The sequence below is a fragment of the Acomys minous genome (assembly GCF_964271855.1).
Source record: "Acomys minous genome assembly, chromosome: 6".
Classification (NCBI taxonomy): domain Eukaryota; kingdom Metazoa; phylum Chordata; class Mammalia; order Rodentia; family Muridae; genus Acomys; species Acomys minous.
Genome location: NC_140487.1, coordinates 56,544,013 through 56,565,904, shown reverse-complemented (window position 1 = coordinate 56,565,904; position 21,892 = coordinate 56,544,013). Strand labels below are relative to the sequence as shown.

The 21,892-nt window shown below is 41.8% G+C and overlaps 1 protein-coding gene across 2 annotated transcripts in view; it reads right to left on the bottom strand.

Moving 5' to 3' along the window:
- Nucleotides 1-21,892, bottom strand: part of SKAP2 (src kinase associated phosphoprotein 2) — a 148,274-nt gene that overhangs the window by 6,155 nt on the left and 120,227 nt on the right. For both annotated transcript variants that reach the window (XM_084784423.1, XM_084784424.1), the window contains exons 10-11: nt 13,744-13,821; nt 8,493-8,605 (exon numbers count right to left, since the gene is read on the bottom strand). In XM_084784423.1, coding sequence (XP_084640549.1) covers nt 8,493-8,605; nt 13,744-13,821 — 191 coding nt within the window. The remainder of the gene's footprint in view (nt 1-8,492; nt 8,606-13,743; nt 13,822-21,892) is intronic.

The window sequence follows — 21,892 nt, the reverse complement described above, 5'->3', positions numbered from 1 at the left end:
CCAGGCAAAATGTAACGTGGCAGTCAGAGGCAAAAAAATAAAGTCAAATAATGCAGGAAATAACAGTAAGGTGGCAGCGGACGCGTGCAGTCCAACTGCCATGTCACAACTGTCAAACCCCTGAAGTCATCTTATTTGTTTATAGTTATTATTTACTGGGCAATAAATCACAGTGGCTGTGCTGTGAGGTTGGGGGCAGGACCAGCTTTGATAAGGAGAAACAGACTTTGTCTAACATAATAGTAAACACGTGTTCACACGTGCTTGGTAACTCAGCTCGCTTCTCTGCTACTGCGTTATTTCACACCTGAAGAAGCTTCCCACACTCACTTACGTCCTTACTGTGCCCGATCCCCCCTTTTTGAGTAAGTATAACCCATTTTCTGCAAACTAGATGAACAAATTCTGCTTCACAGAAACCTGAAGCCCTGGCAGGGTGTAGAGATGGGCCACCCTCTCCGTCACTTACTGATAGGTGCTTCAAATGCTGGTCAGCTTCTGTGTTCTTTGTCTGAGCACACATCCATGCTTTGTGAAAAGAAAGCAATTTCATCCGAGGACTAATTAAGCAATGGTGACTTTAAGAATCAATGGATTTAACCTTTATTTTCCACATGGTAATGATTCCTAACAGTAGCAGTGTGAAAACTAGGTTAATATTTTAAATATGTTATTTTCTTCAAGGTGTGTATGTGTGTGTGTGTGTGTGTGTGTGTGTGTGTGTGTGTGTGTGTGTGTGTGTGTGTGTGAGATCATGTCAATGGTTTCCTTAACAACACAGGGCCTTGACACCCATGATGCTCTACTGTGCCCATCTACTGTCCCTGCTAGTTTCCTGGCCTGCTGGCGGAGGAGCTGGGTGTGGGCCCACAGTTCTCTACGATACTGTGTAACTAACACTGGGAGGTACTTTCCAACGCAGCACTGAGTTGGGAACAGCTGTGGGACCCAGCCCCCTGGTTTATCATTTACTGCTCAGGCGTGACTGAGTTCCTCCAATTCACAGGATTCCTTCTTGTTTTGCATCACACACTCCATTTAATAGCAGGACAAGTACGAGAGCGTACAGTAAGAATTGGATTCTCCTAGCAAATTTTAGTTCACATCTCAAGAGATCTGATATGCTGAATTGAAGTTTTAAAGTCAATACCTACAATGCTGTGGGGTAAACATGGCCATTTTGCCTGATGCTTCATTGACATGCTGGGCAAGGAGAGACTGAGGACAGCTGCGCAGAGCAGGCTGCAGTGTCTGGGATTGTCACCTGGCAGTCCACAACTCCATGTCTGCTCCTGGTCCACCCACTCCACCTCGTCCAGCCATCTCTGCTCCAGTGTAGGCCTTCGCCCCTTCACTGTGAATGGCTGCACTGTCACCTCTGCCCCTCTGATCTTCCACGGGAATATCTGCACCAGAGCACCCCGCCACTCAGGAGCTCTATCCTCACGGCAGCGAGGACAACATCCTCTGCTTAGCTGGTTCCCTCTGGGACAACATTTGCCTGTTGCCTGCCTGTGTTTATGGAGCTCTCTCCCCAGGGAGTCCCCTCCCACAGCCCAATCCTGTCCAGTGCCTGAGACACACCCAATCGCTAGCTGCCACGATATCTGTGCTGAATTAGCTGACCTATGCGAACATGTCTCATTTCAAGCCAAGGTCTTACTCCTCAGTGGATTTCACAGCCCTCAGCTGTAGAGCACTGCTGAGGTCGGGGTAAGGCCTTTCCTCTTCTCCATGCCCCACGGCACTGGGTATGTTCTAGAGGCTCAGCAAGTTAGACACCGGGTAATACCTCAGATCCATGTTCACTCTACATGTTAGTCACATGGTGCAACAAGTGTCTAAGAAACTCAACCTCTAATAGGAATACATGTTTCTTCATATCTATTTATCCAAAACCATTTAGTAAACACTTGTTCTGATCCACGAACTCAGCTTGGACAGCCTGAAGCACGTGGCTCCTGCCTGTGGCAGATGCTGGCTAGTGTTTTCCAAAACACTCAATGAGAAGCATTGTCTAAAGAGCTTCCACCTAATCTTCAGAAAGAAAGGAATCTGTCTCCTTTGGAAGCAGGACCACCTAATTCCCCTTCTCTGAAGAAGTTGAGCAAGTGATGCAAGGTCAGGGCAGAACCCTGCTCAGGGGAGGCTGGCGCCTGCAGGGAAGCATCTCAGGTGGGCGGGGGCGGGTCTCCAACTCCTCCCCATCTTCTGGAGTGCATCTCCTGTCCTCCCAGCTTGAATCAGATAACTCTGGGCAATCTCCAAGCTCCTTCCTGCTTGTTACACTTCTGACCCTCGCTGAGACCACAATGATCCAACTTCATACTCCATATATAGTTATTATATACTTGGGTCTTTGCAGAAGACCTGGATGAAATCTTTAGTTAAATACATGTATGTTGTGATTGTTGAGGTCATTGACCTGCCCTGCCCCACCCCTTTGGTACTTATTAGAAAAAGCTGCAGAGGCTCAATCATCCCTGTAGATTGTAGAGATCCCTGTGAGGATGGAGCTTCTCAGAGCAGCCAGTGCTGGGCAACGCCAAGGCTCTCAGCATAAATTCAAAGCAAGCCCTTTCTCTTCAAAGAATTTTTTTGGCCAGAGTATTTTAACAAAGTAACAGAAAAGCAAAGGGAACAAAATGGAATCTGAGCTTGCAAAAAAAGAGCAAGTGTTAGGAGATTGGGACTTTTTCCTGAACTTTTACTAGTGTTTTTGTTTTTTTGTTTTAATAGCTAACTACTCAACTATGAACCTGTGTCAGTTGTTAACTTATTAAATACCTAATCCATGAAGCTTTTCTTTTGAAAAGCTATTTTAATTATGTGCTTTGGGGTACATGCACGTCTGGAGGTGTCACAGGTGTCAGCAGCATCAGATCACCCTGGAGCTGGAGTTACTTGGAGCATCACTCAGGTTCTGCAAGAGTGAGCGGTGTATGTTCTTAATCTCTTAATGGCTGAGCTGTCTCTCCAGCCCCAAGAGCAGACTGTCTCTACTGTCTGCTGCCGAAGAACCTCCCAAGAATGTCTAGCTTCTTGCTCTACAGAGATGAGGGAGATAGCACAGAAGTGTCAGTGAGCTAGCTCTTGGTTTCTGAGGTAGGGGCTGAGATAAAAGAGAGATGAGAGATTGCATAAGAGATCACAGATTTCTCAATTTAAGACCCACACCCACACCCACACCCCCCCTACACCTGCTTAAAACTCAACCAGCCCAACCTCAAATGCATTTTATTGTACATTCATGACCACTATCTCATCTACATTTCCTGTCTTGGTCTTAATAAAAAAATATTTTTAAGGTTGAAAAGCTAAAGTCATGCATGCCTCTGATGCAAGAAAATATTCTAGAGTCTTAAGTAGCATGCCTCTATTTTGCTGGAGGACAGCTTGTCTGTTACACTCTAAAAATAATATATTGCTTAAAAAGTACAGATGAGCATGCGGTTAGCAATGTACCAGCAAGCCCAGATTGAGAGATAAACAGGCAGAGGATGTAAATCTGACACAGTGAGGCAGAGCAGCAGGACCAGAGAGGGACACAGCAGAAGTCAGTCTGCTGCCATGTGACCTGGAACCTACTGATGGAATTACAAGACTGCACAAACATGTTTCTGGGAAAACACCACTGGCTACCAGATTACAGCCATGGTTTGAAGAAAAATTGAGCTGCAAATAGTAAAATATTTAGTATGATTTTCTAAACAACCGAAATCCGGCAAATGACAGAAATTAAAAATAAAACGATTTTCTACCTCTAATATGGCCTTTCCTCTCTCAAACAAACAAACACTAAGATCATGCTGTATTTCAGAGGTAACTCACAACAGTTAGCATAAAAATCACAAATTGTATTGTCCCTGAAAATATGCTCTGTCTTTTTTTTTTAATGGTAGAAGAAAAAAAGCTTTCTAAATCTACATTGAAATATTGAATTATTTTAATGCATTTAAAAAAGGCATCAAGCTTATATTAAGAGAATGATAAAGCAAAAAGGTACTGTCTCCATTTATGGCAAACAGTAGTTAGATTTATTATTAGTGAGGTTCAAAGGTTGAAACTAAGAAAATGCTAGACACTTGAAGGAGGGGCTAGCGCAGCCAGAGAGTCACATGACAGCTGCTAATTGGGAAATGTTCAAAAGGAAAGGGGGTGGGGGTGGGGGCAGCTGGGTGTCTGCCTGCTTTCCTTTACTGCAGCATTTGATTTTCACCCAAGAAAGAAAAAAAGGGCGGTGGAGGGGTGGTGAAGACAGAGTCTTAACATGAGTAAGTCACACTGAGGCTAACTGCGCACAGCTGACATGCCATCACCGTTTCTACGAGAAAGAAGAGAAGGAAGGCAGGATGGGAGGGAGGGAAAAACTAAAACATAAAGCTGTATTTCCATAGAGACCTGTAATGAAAATAGTCTAATAATCAAATTAGTGAAATGTTTCCTACCGTTACATTTACAAAATTGAAACACTCTTCATTAAAAGCATGCTATTTTAATTTTGATTTGTCTAAATATTTATATAAAAGGAATATATCTGTTCTTAAACCATTTTGTGTTGCCTTTTAAAAAAAGGCTAGATTCAAAACTGACAAACTTGTAGGTAGTAAGTCAAGTCAGTGATAATATTTCAAATTAAAAGTCATTACATTTCTGAGATTATGTTGCATTTCTTTAAAACCTTTTAAACAGTTTTATTTATTTTAAAAAGTTATGACATCGATTTCTTACAAAGTATCAGCTTTCTGTTTTTCCATAAATGGTATGCTAGATTCCTTAAAATTTATTCTTCCTGTGTATACACTTAATTCAAAATGATGAACAAATTTTTTCATGATTAATGCTAATATTTTATTGACATGAGATGGAAAAGTAATAACCCATAGCTAGATTTAAAGTTGAATTAATGACATCATTTTGATTGTGCACATTAGCTGCAATTACCTGCACCACTCATTCTGAGCCACTAGATGGTGTAAAAAAATAAATTAAAATGGGAAAAATTTCATACCATTACCGCAAAGATCTAGATAGTACTCTAAGACTAAGCACATTTCTAAGCATATAAAATAGTAGATATTTTATACTTCTTATACTTTTAAAGAATCAAATTAGGCGTTTATTTAATGTGTGTGTACACATTTCTGAATCAGTTCCCTCCTTCCACTGTGTGGGCCTCAAGGGTTGAACTCAGTTTGTTATGGTAAATGCAGGTACTTTTACCTGCTGAGCTAACTGCAATACAATACAATACAATACAATACTGGTCCTACCTCGATCTAGAAATTCATTACTTTCTTCTGTAAAATCTTGAGTTCTCTATTTATTATTTTAAGCATTCAGAAACTAAACACAGTCATGGTATTTAGGGTCTGTGTTTGCCAAGGTCTAGACAAAACTGTGAATTCCAACCATCGTGAGATTGCTTTCTTTCTGAACCTGCCCAGTGTGAGGTGGAAAGGAAGTCTTTCCACACATACTTGCCTCCAAAGCAACCAGACAGCCCAGCAAAGTCTGTGACTGAGTAGGAGAGATGAGTGGCTCTCGATCCTACCCATGCTGCCCCACTTCCCTCTCTGAGGTTCTCGGCTGCTGACCCTGAGTACTGGCCATCTGGCCCATGGGAGAGATACATGGTGGACAGCAAGCTCATCTTTCTTGGCTCTTCTTTCCAAAACCAAAATTAACCCCAGCTAAAATGCCATCTCTGGAAGGATGGGACCCAGTGGATTGACTATGATGTTAGACTGTCAAAAGTTTCAAAGAGGGGACCAGTTCTCTCTCACATAACAGCGTTTAAGATGCTTAGACAGAAGCTAATGCCACCTGTGAGATGGGCCACCTGTAACCCAAGTTCTTAAGCCAAGCTTTATACGTAAAAGCAGTCTTTACAAAACAGCTTTCAGAGAACTGAAGTTTTCTCCTCAGCATCCTGAAAGTACAGCGCACACTAGGACTACACTTTTAATTTCACAAGAGCAGAAAATGCTGGGAGTGAAACGAGCATGCCACTTGGTCCTGGGGGCGGGTCTTCTGCCTGGGCTTTACAGCAGCAGACAAGCTGACTCATGGAAAAGGCCTTAAGAACAGACCCGTGGGCTTTACAGGCTCCATATGTGCAATAGGAATACAATGGCTATGCCATTTACCCTGGACTCTGAAATGTCCAATAGAAGTTAATCAGCATTTTACTTTTATATACTTGCAGACAAACTGGTTAAACAAACAGTGAGCTTGGTAAATTTGGGAGAGATTTCAGGAAAGTTTCCTGATAAAAACTGGGCCAGTGTTATTTCTGTTAAATAATTAACTTTAAAAGCTGCTATTTTAATTTAGGACAATTAAATGCTTAATACAGACCTAAGCAAAAGCTATCATTTTGGAGTAAGACACCTCAGGCAACACCTGGGATCCTGTCACTGGGAGGCTGAGTGGAGCTCAGGACCAGTCTGAGCCAGTTAGGGAAAAGAGGAGGTTGGAGTGAGGCGAGGGAGGTAGCTCAGTTGCACAGCACTTAGCTATTATGAGAAAGGTCGTGGGTTCAATCCCTGGTAGAAGCAGCTAGTTGCAGTAGGGCTGGTTACCTACCAGTGGCTTCCAAGACCTGAAAGTGTCTCTCTGGGAGCAACTACACGTACAACAACACACCAGTGAGCGGGAGAACTGTGTGAGGAGCCTTGGCTTCGGGTTATCTCAATATGCCATGACCTTAGCTTCTGTTATTACTAACAGCCCGTTTCCCGCTGTGCTTCTGTATCATTGCTTTAGTATTGCTGGAGCCAAGAAGGGTCCTGGTACGGTGGCTTCTTTACTATGGTATGACACTAAGCATTAGAGATGGACAATAACTAATCTGAGAGTCAGGATAACACAGCTCAAGTACTGCACCTGCACTTTCTGGACCCATGTCCCTTATTTCCCTTATTTGTAGAATCAAGAACAGACACTCTTCATTAAGATGCCCACGCTAAGATTCTATGACCAGCTGGGTCAAACTTTTCTGTCCTAGACATCCAATGTTAAAATCTGACATGTGGAAACAGCTACTGAGACTCAAGGCCAAACACTGGGTGAAGCGTAGGGAGTCTTGTGGAAGGGAGTAGGGGAGGAAAGAAGGATCTGGAGACGACAAAGACCAACAGAGCCAACTAACCAGGACCCAAGGGTGGGAGTGGGCCTAGTGGAGAATAAAGCACCAACCAAGGCCCATGCATGGACTGGACCTAGGCCCCCTACACAGATGTAGCCGATGGGCAGCTCAGGGTTCATGGGAGACCCTAGGAAGGGGAGGCGGCGGTGGGGCGGGGCCTGTGTCCAACATGGACTCTGTTGCCTGCTCTTTGATCACTTCCTCCTGACAAGGCTGCCTTGCCAGGACACAGGGCAAGAGGACACACTCAGTCCTGATGCAACTTGATGAGCTGGGGTGGGTGAGTAGGGGGGGTGGGCTCCCCTTTTCTGAGGAGTAGGGGAAACGGGGATAAGAGGAAGAGGGAGAGAGTGTGGGACCAGGAAGAAAGGGAGGGGGCTATGATCAGGATGTAAAGTGAATAAATAAATAGATAAATAAATAAATAAATAAAAATTAAAAATAAATAATAAAAAATCTGACTTATGACCTTATCTCCAAATTCCCTTAATATCTAATATATCATATTTCCCTCTGAAGTATTCAAAATGTTTCTCAGATCAATTACATTAAAATATTACTTATGACCTATTTAGTATTTCCCTGCTTATATTCAAATCATTTCCACTCATCATGCAATGCTAAGATAGTCTCAAAAAGCAGACTTTAAAAAAAAATCCCTATAGTATAATGGTAAATTTTTTAAAGTAAAAATTATCAGAAGCATAACATGACTTTTGGAGATGACAGGTTCTGCAGTCCAGTATCTTAAAAAGCAGAGATGCTGATTCTCATGGATATAACGGGGAGTTTCTGGGAACATACGTTGCCATTGCACTTAGAAATACAGTGTGTTAAACTTGAAAATCAAATTACATCAACCTGTCTGAATGGAAAAGCATTGCCTTCAAATTGTTGGAACACCCAATGTGTTTACACAAAGATGAAAAACTTCTTGTATAAACACAATGTTTCCAGTGGAGAATGGCAGGCAAACTCAGAATAAGCACACAGAAGAATAAGAAGGAAGAAGCAAGAAAAACACAATTAATAACCTAATGCCTTACAATGTTAACTTTCACATAAGTATATTGTTTCTGGAGAACGCAGTAGGTGGGTGCCTGCCAAGGGCTGGAGTGATAGGTAAACACACTGGTTAAGTTGGATCCTGTTATCTGATTGTGTCTAAATTCTGATTATATTTCACTTGACAAAATAATTAATTATTGCAAACTTCCAATTGTTAACAAGGGCCTAGAAGAATTCCAACTGGCATTTTTCCCTCGTGCTGTAAATTCAAGTGGAGGAGAACTGAGCTGTGTATGTCCCCTTGACAGCTGTCATTTTGGGGGTATTTTCTTACCTTACTGAGAATGTAAATCACATCACCACGCTTAAAGGACAACTCGTCAGAAAGAGCTCCAGTACAGTCCCACAAACCCTGGTAAAAATTAGCATAATCAGTGCTTTTATCTCCTAGGAAAAAGAAAGAAAAGATTGGAATTATGGCTTGAACCAACACAAATTAAAAGACCATCCCAGACTGCCAAGGAAGTCTAAAGAGCTCTGGCCCGGATCATGGAGCAGCTTAGTGAAGCCACAGGAAGCCCATTGCTGAGCATGCTCATCAAGATCGGCTCAGAAAGGTTTGGTTTTTCATGCCTGCCTCCATTGCCATCCTTAATCTAAACCCTGCAGTGATGGCTTCCTCATGAGAACAGTAAGTGCTTTTTATGACAAGTCCTAAGCTCCCTCCCCATGTGTTCTGAAGAGCAACCGGCCTTGATGCATAATCAACAATATTGAAGGGGCAGGACAGATACACTCAAAGCAACCATCTCACAGAGTTTGCAGCACTTGGTAACAGTAGTAGTAGTAGTAGTAGTAGTAGTAGTAGTAGTAGTAGTAGTAGTAGTAGTAGTAGTAGTAGTAATAATAATAATAATAATAATAATACTTTAATGCACAAATATAAGGCATATGTATACAAAGTCTCTCAAAGTTGCCTCTAACCGATTTTTGCAACTTTGAAATTGCCAATACATATTTTTGCCCGTCAGGTCTAGGACACGAGGCTGGGTAAACATGCAACATACACCACAGTTGCCAGCTCGTCCTTCCACCGGCACAAGCACAATGGATGTGATGTGCTCAAACTGCCATACACACCATTAACTGATTGATTAGTTAGTGCTCTCCGCGCTGTGATACCACAGTCACCGGGTAATAAATGCTTTGTCACTCACACAATGTGGCTTTCCTAAAACACAGCATCCAGTTAAACACACTGGATGCTTTTGTTACACAGAGAACTGTTTCCTGTTTTTAATTTCATGATAATTGAGTTTTGATGAGTTAAGGAAAAAAGAATGCAAGTAATGTCAATAAGACATACGCTGTCCGTGCAGTCACTAGGCAGGCAGCACACATGTGCTGTCAGGTTCCATCCCGGAACGTCGTCTTGGAATCTGAGGGGATAATGTGGAGATGTATGCCGGATCAGAGCTGTCATCCTGGTTTTGTTAGATGGCTTCTTGGCAATCTAACACAGCTAGTCACATTAGTGCAGTTAGCACGGTGTTGATTTTCACAAAGTGTTAATTTATTAGAAGTCTTTAAATTCTCCTTTTTGTTTTAAACATTTTTTAAAATATGGAACCCAAGTATTTATAGAATGTAACCTTTTCAATTATATTTGTGGGAAAATAAACAAGGACTAGAAAGTATAACCTAAAAGAATCTCCTGTTGATTTTTATTTTTTTAAGACAATGGGGTGGTGGTGGCAGCGGCTTTATAGGGGAGGGAGGAGAAGGCAGAGACAGACGCCTAGTGGCTTCTCCACTTTAGCACTTGGGATCAAAGCACTAAAGCCAGCGAGGACACCAGCGGGGACCTGTGCAAGACCCAGAATCCAACCACGAGGTAACAATGCTTGTGGCCACCCCCTATCACACACACCCAACAGCCCCCAAACGTGTATTAAATAAATTCTGTAAACAGACACTAGAGGGCACTCCAGCTGGACAGATGCCTCCAAACATTGTCAATTTTTTCTTTTTCTTTTTTTAGAAAAAAAAAATCACTTAATAATAAAGTGACTGATTTCCTTTAAAAACCACTTATTTAGACAAATAGAGATTTAGAAGTTCAAACATTCCTGCCAGATTAAATCAACTGCTAAATGGGTCAAATGTTGCACCCCGTGCAGTCCGTCAGCGTCAGTTTGAAAGTCAAGGAACTAGAGCAGAGGAGATGACATCATCTCATGTGTGAGGCCACCACACAGTTCCAGCCAAGAGGCAGAAGGTCTAAATAGCTGGTTTCCCCAGTAGGGACCGGACATGTTCCCTGTGCTGCTCAGGACTTAGGCTTGGGCCAGAGATGTGGAAGAAACAAACTTGAGCTAAAAACTAAGGGCAAGGTTTTGGCCAAGCTGTGGGATCCCAATGGGTCCTCAGCTGCCCAGGCACTTCCTCAATTTTCAGACCCTCTCAAAATACTTTTCACTTAATAGATTTTTTTTTTAAAGTAGGGGCGGTGAAGAAAAGACAAAACAAAAAATATATGGTAACTTTGGGGTTCCTCTTCCCCTGGACACACTTGGAGAAACTCCCATTAACACTAATGGAGTTATAGGAGCAGGCAGGAGTGAGAGACTGCCGTGCACAAGACGCATCTCTCCCTAGATGTGCATCAGGAGCATTTCATTAAATCTCACTGCCGCAAGGAAGCCAGGGATGTGGCGATGCTGGGGAAAGATGCACTTTCAACTGCGAGTTCTAAAATCTTGATGTCATGATGGTATCCACAAAAAGACCTCAATTCGGTGTCCATGTGTGAGCACGGTTGAAGAACAATCCGGGTGTGCCAAGCAGCTGTGTGTACATATGACTGATGTTCTAAGTGAGACGCAGAAGCATCGCCAGTGAAGAAAAGGCCGGCAGCGCTGGCGTTAGCTGTCTCCCCAGGAAAGCATGCTGGACGTAAGACATGAGGAGCGATCTTATTTGTGGAAAGCAGGGAGTTCCTCCAGGTTATCTCTAAAATGTAACTGGGTCTCGACACATAGACAAAAGTCCGGTGGAAACACAGCTTTGAAAGCACAGAAGGACCACAGAAACTAGCGCTCTGTACCTGTGCCCTGGAAGGTAACCCACATGAGGTGCTTTTGCTCTGCTTTGTGGTGATGGGGGAAGATGCAGAGCCTCCAATATGCTAGTCACATGCTCTCTTGCTGAGAAATGTCTCTGGCCCCATGGCAGGATTTAAAAAATATATATATAATATGGCACATTCAGAAGCACAGCTGATGTGGTTTAGGTGTCTTTGCCTCTGAGTATCAACAGCAGCCAGCAGCCTATCTATACCACAATCAGTATTTTAAAAATGACACACAAAAGTTCACCTTGTTATGTGTGCTGAGCTGAGGGGCATGAATTCTTTTTAAAAGAGGGTAAAAAAATAAAAAAAATAAATTAGCAAGCCTTTAAAAAATTTAGATGATGTGCTTTTAAAAAGTTAAGAAAACAGTTGTTTGTCAAAGCTAGCAGAATTGTTACCAAAGTACAAATTAAACAGGTAAACACCACTCTACAAAGGCAAGATTATGAAAGACATGACAACAAAGAGTGCAGCATGGTGACAACACTGGGGACCCTCTCCCTGGGTACTACACGCATGAGGAGCATTTAAGACAGGGAAGACTATTTATAGTGTGTTAAAAAGAATCCATCAGGACCTTCTATATACCTGCATATATATATGATCTGTGAAAGTTGGAGAAACATGAAGCAACTGGTAGGAGACAAGATGAATTCTGCTTTACTTTTACAGTTTATACTAAGAAGCTGATTTTTCATAAAATTAGTCAGTGTAAAAAATACATAAAAAATTTTAAGTAAAGTTAGGACATCACATTAGGTGACACTGAGGGAGAAAATAAGCAGCCTGGGTACCTGGCATCTAGTCACTAACAGCACGGGGATGAGCAAAGGCCATTACTGTGCAAAGGCACCGGTCTGTGGCTTTGCAGAACTCCACAGCGTGAGTGATAAGAGATACTGCGGTATCTTGTGGCTACGGCATGAAAAGCTCATCTACTCCCTGGATTCCTTTGAGAAAAACTGCTTTCCCCTACCCTCGAAGGGAAGCATCTGAGGCACAGTCACTTTTATCTGTGGAAGGCCTGTCTCCCACGTGTGTCTACTTTCTACACTTGTATAGAAATGTAAAAAAAAGGGTCCTTCATGCTTTTAGCAGAAGTGGTAATATGTAACTTAAAAACTATCTAATTTACCATGAATCCCGGCACTTCGCTTGCTGCCATGTTTTATGGCTGTGTTTTACAGGGCAAGAGTGCTAACATTTAATGACTTTGTCCTTGTTTCCTTTCTGGGGGGGAAAAAAAAGCAAACCCAAACCTTCCGCAGCAAGCTACTCCTGCCTTCCTGTCTGGGTCCAGAATCAGGCCTCTGCTTCCTTCCCATATGTCACAGTAGGAAGGCCTCGGGAAAACCACTTCCTGAACACGCACTGCTGTCCACCCTGCTTCTGACAGCTCAAAAGAGTGATGTATGGACATATCATAAAGGGGGAGGTGACCCTGGCTCCAGCGCTTTATAGGACCTGGGGTGACAGGGCCGACCTCGCTCCAGCTGACGTTGGCTGTGAAGAGGTGTGAAGCCCTGATAAGAAGGCGGCCCATCTCTTCTTTCCCTGTAAAATAATTGCTGGTTTATCAAAACTAACCTCATGTTCGCGCTACACACGGTTTATCTTGGGCCACTTGGAAATAACAAGCATGAAAGGTTGTTCGTATTGTGTGACTTTGTACATCATGTGCGCAGTTATTTTCCAGTCTCCGTCATAATTAGTCCTTGGGGCCGGGTGCCAGGGGGAAGTGGATAGCGCAGAGCATCCTTCCTGGTCTTCTAGGCAACCAGTGTCCTTTTCTCGTGTTTAAGCTGCTGTCACTGGACTCTGGCATTTCCTACCCAATTCATTTGCTTTCTGTGCTAATCATATGCAATGAAGATATGCATGGCCAACATTTAAACAGGCTGCAGATCAATTAGCGGTCTTAAGTTTATCTGATTTTTATCAAAGAAGACAGAGCTGTGGGTCGATTGTCAGAGCCTGTGTCAAGTTGACCTTTTCAGAGATGTCTACATTGCCAGTCCCCTGGGCAACTTGTTGTCCCCTGTTAGTCTCTGAATGGCAGAAGTCTGTTCTGCTCAAGCACAAAGTATACACAGATGTCTATATTACATTCTTATAGGTTTGACAGCAACTGCATGTTGTATCTATAAACTGTCCTTTAGCAGTGACACTTCCTCAATGATGATAAGCTAATTTATGCAACTAAATCTCCTTTGTGCAGAAATGAAAGCTAATTGAGTCATTACAAAGTAATTCAGGAAGGAATACCTTGTATAAATTGGCTTACTTTATAAATCCTTCTCAAGTGGTTTTCATGCATCCTAAATGGGCCTAAGCAGCTTCTTAGCCACAAGACGCACAGACCGAACAAGGCAACTTCTCCAGGGAGCTGTGCAGCATCTTCAGAGTTAGAAAGGGATTAGACCAAAGCCAAAGTAAGCGTTGCCAGGGCTACCTGAGGTGTGCTGAGCACTGTCCCGGCTCCCCTGGCCTTGCTCGTCCATCTTCACCGAAGCAGTATCCTCTTCCTCCTCTGCAAATAAACAGTGTTAGTGGCACACTACCAGGCCCCGAGTCTATCACAGCACCCACCCGTGTAAAGAGCAGCACACACTCTGTAGCACTTAACTTTAAAGCACAAAAACCAGTCAAGATCCACATTTCTTTGTTAGTACCTAAACAGCAACCTCAGCAAGTTAAGTTGACCAGACACAATGTAAGATATGTATTAATCTGTTGCATATTTGTTTTAAACAGTTAGAGAAACTTGTCTGGAACAATCTTAAATCCAGGACAGCTCTTATATCTGGTAAAGTAGCAGCCGACATTATACAAATATGCTACATTATACTGAGTAGCAGGACTATTACAATAAAACCATAGTTTGTAAAGCACCAAGATAGCACAGAAAAAAAAACTGTGTGTAAAATACAGATAATCTGTAAGCCATCAATTGTCAGACCTGCTCATTGGTTTCCCCACTTAATGCTCTCCTAAGAGGCACCTAGATGGGTCCTTACACTTCAGGCAACTCCCCCACAGTACACTGTGGATCTACGATGTGTCACACACTGCAGGAGGTAAGGCTTTATATACGAATGACTATGAATTGTCATCTTACAGACAAGTACATTGAAATAAAGAAGGTGGCAAACTTCAAAGCATGTGACTCAAACTTGAGTCTGTGGTTAAAATTCCCATGTGCTTTATCCTCCCTGTAGTCAGTGCTTTGCACCATTTTTTTTTTCTCCCACACACTCCAAGTGCATTCCCCTCCCAGGGTATGGAATGGAATAGCATAACATTAAGCAAAAAATTGCTTCACACAGAATCAAACTATGTCAGTCATTCTACTAAAAACAGATCTATTACATTATCACTTTCCCTACTTAGGGATTTATACAAAACTGAAAAAATTTAATGTAGGATATATAAGTGTCACACCAAAGAAAAACTACATTAAAAAATCCTAATTCAAGAATAACCCACAATGTATATGTAAAATATACACAGGTAGCTAGTGTATGACTATGAAATCAACCAACCAGTTTTCACTGAGAAGTATCCACGTGTGAGAAGAAGGATTTGCCAAGGTGGCAAAAGTAACAAGAAGCTTCTTCTCTGAGGAAGCTGACAGCCTGCTGGGGACAGAGATGAGACCCAAGGGAAGGGAGCTAACAAGGGAAACCCCTGGCGGGTGGGCACAAGGCACTGAAGTGGTGCCACTCAACCCAGGGACCTGGGATCCCATGAAAGACCTGCAGCACAAAGTATTTTAAGGACAGAAGAGAAGTCCCTTCCACACCCCAACTTAAAGAACAAGGCACATTAACATTCACTGAACAGCGTAGCACAGTATTCTTGGGGAGGAGAAAGAGAACTGGGGGCCAGGTCAGGGTCCATGAACATCTTGTTAGAGCCTTCTGACGCCAGCCTGATGCGCAGGGAGAGCCCTACAAGGTTTCTGAGCAGGCAGGGCAGGGCTAAAATTGCTCTTAATAATCATCATTAGATCCCATTGTCTCAGACAGCCTGGGTGAGGGACATGGAGAGTCTAGATAAAGAGGAAGGAAGTCCTGAACTGCAGGGGCAGAGGAAACAGGAAGGAGGTGTTGTGAGCGGTGGAGGAACCAGGATCGATAAGCGTTGTGCCTGCCTGCCTGGATGTTTTAAGGCTCAGGTTTTGGATTAATGGACAGATGGGCATATCATCACTAAGAGGCTAGATATCTGCATTGTTGGGGGGAACATGGACTTGTTCTTGCAACCGGACAGGGTTAATACCAGAGAAAGGGCAACTGTAAAGTACTAGAAAAGTCTCCTGTACATTCTAATTAGTGAGCTTCAGACGTCAAACCTAAGTGCTTTGAGTTTATATAATTCAACTCGGACAAAATAATAAAAGCTCCAAAATATGAAGCAGCTGGAACGCTTCATCTTCATGTACACTGCTGAGTTAACCTCAGTAATTTAATACGGGGCACTTCTCTTAACAACCGTCATCTCACTTTGGCCAAATCTCAAGGACTACTTATCACAAGCAGGTTGTTTATAGGTTGTTCTCACATAAACTCTAAAGGCAGAAATTTACAGCTAATCCCACCTGCTCTTTTCACAGATGGTACATTTATTTTTAAAGGTGAAAGACAGAGCTTGCCTTGCTTTTCTCTTTCCTTCGTACCCACTGCCTCTCCTGCCTGGCCACAAATCCAGTATCAAGGAGTAAAAACCATTGGGTGTGTCCTTAGTCAAAACCATAGCATAGCTTCATCCAGGTAGTAAGTGCTATTTTTGGCTTTTAAGAAGAAACTGGGATTTAGACTCACCATCAAATGTCAGCACCAACATAACATGAAAAACAATTGCAAAATTAAATAGAAAATGATCTTGACAAAGTTAACAATAAATTTTGAAGAATTTATTACCACAAATTTATTTTTAGTTTTATTAAAATGTGTCTATCATATATTTTAAGGGTTATACTTACATGGGAAAACGTTGCCTCTACAAAATGTATTATTAAATCATCGGGATAATGACATTAAAATTATTTGAGCACCAATATTTACAGTGAAGTATCCACTGTAAAGTCTTTGTGAGTCGTGGCCCTTGTAAGTAGTGCTGTGGCACCTGAGATGCTTCTGTGACACCATCTGTTTGCACTTCAAAACTATATTGACATTTTAGGTGAAAACCTTATGCAATCCGTCCATCAAGTTTTCTAAATAATACTCAACAATTCATTCATCTTGGCCTAACAACACACATAGCTTTCACATAAATGATAAACCTAAATTTTGTTCATTTTTAATTTTAGGGGATAACATTCTCAATGAATACTGACTAGCCCTGGCACAAAGGAATGTTCTCACTAAATACTGTGAACAAATGGATCTAAAATCACAGAAGTCCTACCATTCATTTACTAACATAGCAAAAGTGTCCACACCACTGAAAGTTTCAGAAGGACAAAGAACCAAAATTTATACCAAAATAAATAACCAAAATTTAGGCAATAATTACCTTCACTCCATATTAGAAATACATACATTTATATGCTATTTTACTTAGATTTATTATTAGACATTTTATTTTCATACTTAGGCCCAATGTCATTATATAATTCTAAGTAATACTTCAAATAGTCAATGTTTGTGGGTTAATATATTCCATTCAAAATTTTAATAACAGTAAACAAAAACAGCTCAGCTATGCAGTAAAATCCATCAAACCACACAGATGGTTATACGGTTTTCATTATGTGGTTTCCATAGCAATCATATTGCAAATCTGGAAGCTTCTTGCAAATAAGCAGCTTGTATTTACATGCCTCTCAGCTGCAGCACAAAGTCTCCAACACACGGAGTTATTATTCCAATCACACAGTGTTAGAAGAATCATCTGTAGATTGTTTTGTGATCAGACAAGATGAAAATGAAGCAAGCTAAGTGCCAAGGAGAATGGAATACCAGATCCAGGCAGCAGCTGCTAATCAGTGTGTTCTAAAATGTCTGGTGGTCAGAAAAACTCTTCCCTTTAAACCCTGTCAGAAAAACCGAACTTCCAGAAGCCATCTGACCTACAGAGTCCTGAGCCCAACTGCTTGGCCTCCTTCCTGGGTTGAGCAAGGACAGGAGGAAAAACAGTCAAGTCTTTCCAAATCTTTGTAAGAAAATCCATGTTAAGAGACTCTTGATGTGAAAAAGTTGAGGCTTCTCCTCTCCTTTACACTAGTCTATTTAATTTGAAAATTGATCCAGTTTCCTAGCAAATGGACTAATTTCCTGTTAAGGATCACAAATCTGTGCGGCTATGTGGCATTTGCAATACTGCTGTTTCTAGCTTACTGATGTTCCTAGTTTTAGGATAAATAATCAAAAAGAAAAAGGCTTAAGAGAAGGATAGCTGATGCTTAAGAAAGTATCCGGAGAAAGGCTGCAGACACTTGGTTAGCGCCCAGGCAAGGTGGGTGAGTTGAGGAGCCAAGGGCTGACTTTACTGTCTCTTCCAGGGCAAGAAAGGCAGCAGCAGGAGCTTATCTGACCCACATAATGATCACACTTCTCATGGACAGCCTTCAGAAAACAGTGTCTTGGTTACACAACCACAATGTACACTAAGCTCAGTTGGTAGAGCATAACTCTTACAATGTGTTTTAAAAGACAAGAATATGCTCTGAAATGGAGTCCCAGGCTCCACCTGACTGTGTCATCATGCATTCTGTCTCAAGAATAGTATTTATTGCTAAGTCCCCATTCTATCCATGTTTAAATCCGTTATATAGGAGCTAAATGTGCCAATAACTTTATGAGGTAATACTAGGTGGGCACTTGTATGCTTATTATTTTATGAACGCAGATGATAAAATTTGTGGATTCTGACTAACTTGCTCAGGTGACATCCAGATAGGACATTTATGAGAAAGGGTTAAGCCTCAGGCATATGCTAGCAAGCCTTCCTGTCTCTTCCTTGACTTTCACTAAGATTTCAACATGTTGAGGGTATTGTTTAGTAAGTGCCAGTACAAAGCTCTAGGTTTGAACACACGTGCATGCGAGCATGCGTGCACGCACACACCCACCCACAAAGACACACACACACACACATACGCACACACACACACACACACACCCTTCACTCTATGTGTGGACTATTCTCTTAAGTATCTTCTGTTTAAGGACATGGGAGACATTTTCACACAGTTGGCTGGGTCTACACCATAAGGAATTGTGCTGAAACCATCGTTTTCTTAGTGTGGTTCTGACAATAGAGCAACAATGTGCAATGCCAAAACCACATAGCTTTGTCTTCTCTGTTTTCCTAGCTCTGTCTTTGTCTCAAGCTTTTCACACCCTCAAATGTCCCTAACACAGCATCAGAAAGCTGGCACAGTTCTTAATGTGAGCTATAACTGAAAACAGACTTGTTTCCAAGTCAGCCAGCCTCTTTTCTTCTTCACGTTCAGTACGGGGAACATGGTAGGTGGGAGGGGTGAAGATGAGTCTAGACACAGCATCTGCCAGACACTCACCCCAGCACTGGAGCCAGGAGCCAACTACACATCACGGGCTCAGGTTCTAGACAGCTGTAAGCAAAGTGTCCATGTGGCATGTGGGGACTGGAGACACAAAGTGCCAGTGCTTGTATTATGATGTAAAAGATGGGTGCCATAGTGGGGAGGAGGCTATACACGTGACGCCTTATCCTGTACTCTCTCTCCGGCTTTGTGGCGAGCTAGGAAGGCCAGAGGAGAGGTTGTAAAAAGAAGAGTGAAAAGGACACACACAGGCAAGAGATGCAGAAGTTTGATGGGGAGGGAGGAAGAGGAGGAGGGGAGATGATGAACACATAGTATCATACAAAATTCTGCATAAACCAATAAGCAAGGCAAAAAAGGAATAAGACTAGCAGTTTTTAAATTAAGAAGTAAATATTTTATAAAGATACAATCATGCGCCTATGCTTTAGTATTAAACTTCAAAGTGAGCAGGTGGTTACAATGACAGAAGTGGTAGAGTCACATGTGTACTCCAGGAAACAGGCCGAGTGGCCTGTTGCTGCTGCTTCTAGTCAGTTACCCATGTGCAGTCCTTAGGTATTTGTTCAAGTTCCTCACTTCCTTAAGGAGAGAGTCTGGATCAAGGCCACACAGCCTGCACTCCCTACCACCATTTGTACAAATGGCCCATGGATGTTCTAAAAGTGGCTGTCACTTGCCACAGGGTGACTTCTCATTTCAGAAGCACTTTACCATCTACAGACAAATAGGGTAGATAAGAAAAGAAATCACTTAAAAATGAAATTCTAAATTCTAAATGGGCCATCTTGCCCGTGCCTGTAATCAGGTATGTGTGTGTGTGTTGGGGGGGGAGGGTCGTCAAAGCAGGAAGGTGACTGAGTCTGAGCCCAGCCTGGGCTACAGAGAGCTCCAGGCCATCCTGAGCTCCAGTCTAAAATCAACCAACCAACCAACCATGTCACTGACCCTACTCCTCCTGCATTCTGGATGGGAGCTTTACGAAATATGGACTTCAATGTAATAAAAAGACTTTTTGCTACCTTATAAGTTTGTTAAAAATTCAGTGCTAAAATTTTTTCTTAACCTAAGAAAGTTGAATTAAATGATTACTGTTATAAAAAGTTCTTTTTGGTCTGCATTTATGATAGAATTAAAGTTCCTTTTTAATGTAAATTAACCTTTAGTTATTATTATAAGTATAAAAAGCATTGATCTACACCTTGCTAAAAAAACAAAAAATGGCAAAAAGTTATAAGAAAAATGATTTTTTAAAATTATACTGATTTAAAACATAACTGTTATTGATCCCTTGTAGGCCACATTTCTTTAGTAAGTCTTTAAACAGTCTTTCTAATAAAATTATCTCAACTACATATGCATTTCATTATTCCCATACATTTCTTCTCCTAAATGTATTTGTCAGTCATTTATAAATCATTTAATCCCTTTTCAGAAAATAAATTTTGTCAATGTAGATTGTTTAAATTTTATTAGGTAAAAAGTAACACCTAATCATTATTAAGTTAGTGATTAGATTAATTATAATATGAATATCTCATTTAATCTTCAAGTGTCTACAGTCATCTCTATTGAAAAGTAGACATTAAGGGGGCTGGAGAGATGGCTCAGAAGTTAAGAGCACTATCTGTTCTTCCAAAAGTCCTGAGTTCAATTCCCAACAACCACATGGTGGCTCACAACCATCTATAATAAGATCTGGTGCCCTATTCTGGAGTGCAAGCACACAAGTGGACAGAGCACTGTATACATAATACATACATAAGTAAATCTTTTTAGAAAGGAAGAGCAGACATTTGAATGCAGCTACATCCATGTGCTACAGCACTGGTGTTTCCTCTGCTTCCAGACACCAAGTAAGACACTTGAATGACTGACACTGTTTTTAAAAGATGAAAATCCCCAATGTTAGGCTTTACCAATAAAGACTCAGGAGCCAGATGCCTGGGTGAAAACCTGCCAGCTCAGAGAGGCAGAGAAAGCATCCAGCTGACCTCCCTACTCAGCTCACATCTCAGAGGAAAAAGCCAAAGGCTAGAAGACAAAAGCCCAAGGCCAAAAGCTTGCTAGTTCAGCCAACAGCCCAGGAGGAGAAAGCCAAAAGACTAAAAGCCAAAGAGCTTGCTAGCTCAAAGCTCAAAAGTCCTCTTCTTGCTGTCCATGCCATCTTAAATACCCTTCAACTCAAAATCCCTCCTACTCTTTAATCCCTGTCAGCTGGTTTCCTGCTCTGCCTTTTGACCTAGGGTTAACTTTATTAAATCCTCTGTACAGAAAGCTTTGGGATTAAAGGTGTGTGCTAGGGCTAAGCCACACCATAATCACCTGTTTACAATAAACGGAAAGCTCTTGGATTTAAGGTTTGTGTTAGGGTTGAACCACACCAAACAAAAGGCAGGTTTTCACAGTTCACAATCTCCGAGTTCACAATGGGATCAAATATCCTGCAACAGACTGACAAGTTACAGTTACGCAGACCTGAGAGTCTGGCAGATGTGGTCTTAGAAATAAAGTGAATCTGATTTTGGGGGCAACCAATGACAGCATTAATCCCCAATGGTAAATTTGAAGCTTTCAAGCAAACATTGGAATTTTAGAAACTTGCAACCACCACTGTAGGCCGCTGACAGCCCCCCAGCACTCAGAGACTTTCCTGATGAGAGATAGTAGCAACAAAGTGAGCTTTAAAACTGTGTCCATATTTGTAAAACCAACATTTCCCAAACAACAAATGTTGGGGTTACAGGCTCACACATGGGTACAAGATCTGTTCAAGTGTAAGACAGACTTTTGAACTTCAACATGAAAAAGTATGGAAAATTCACTGGTGCTATTTCAGATCCACTGGTACCCAAGCTTCCACTGTTGCCCATGGAGTCTGGGATCAGTAATGGAGTGACCTGCAGAAAACCTGAAAGGACCTCCCTGTCCCTTCTGTAGTTGACTAGACTTGAATCAACACATCACAGCAAACTGAATGTGGAAGCAGATATGAGTCTACATTAGTCTTCCACTAGTGAGATTTTCAAGAGAGCTGTCACAAATGCAAATAAAAATATGTTCTTCC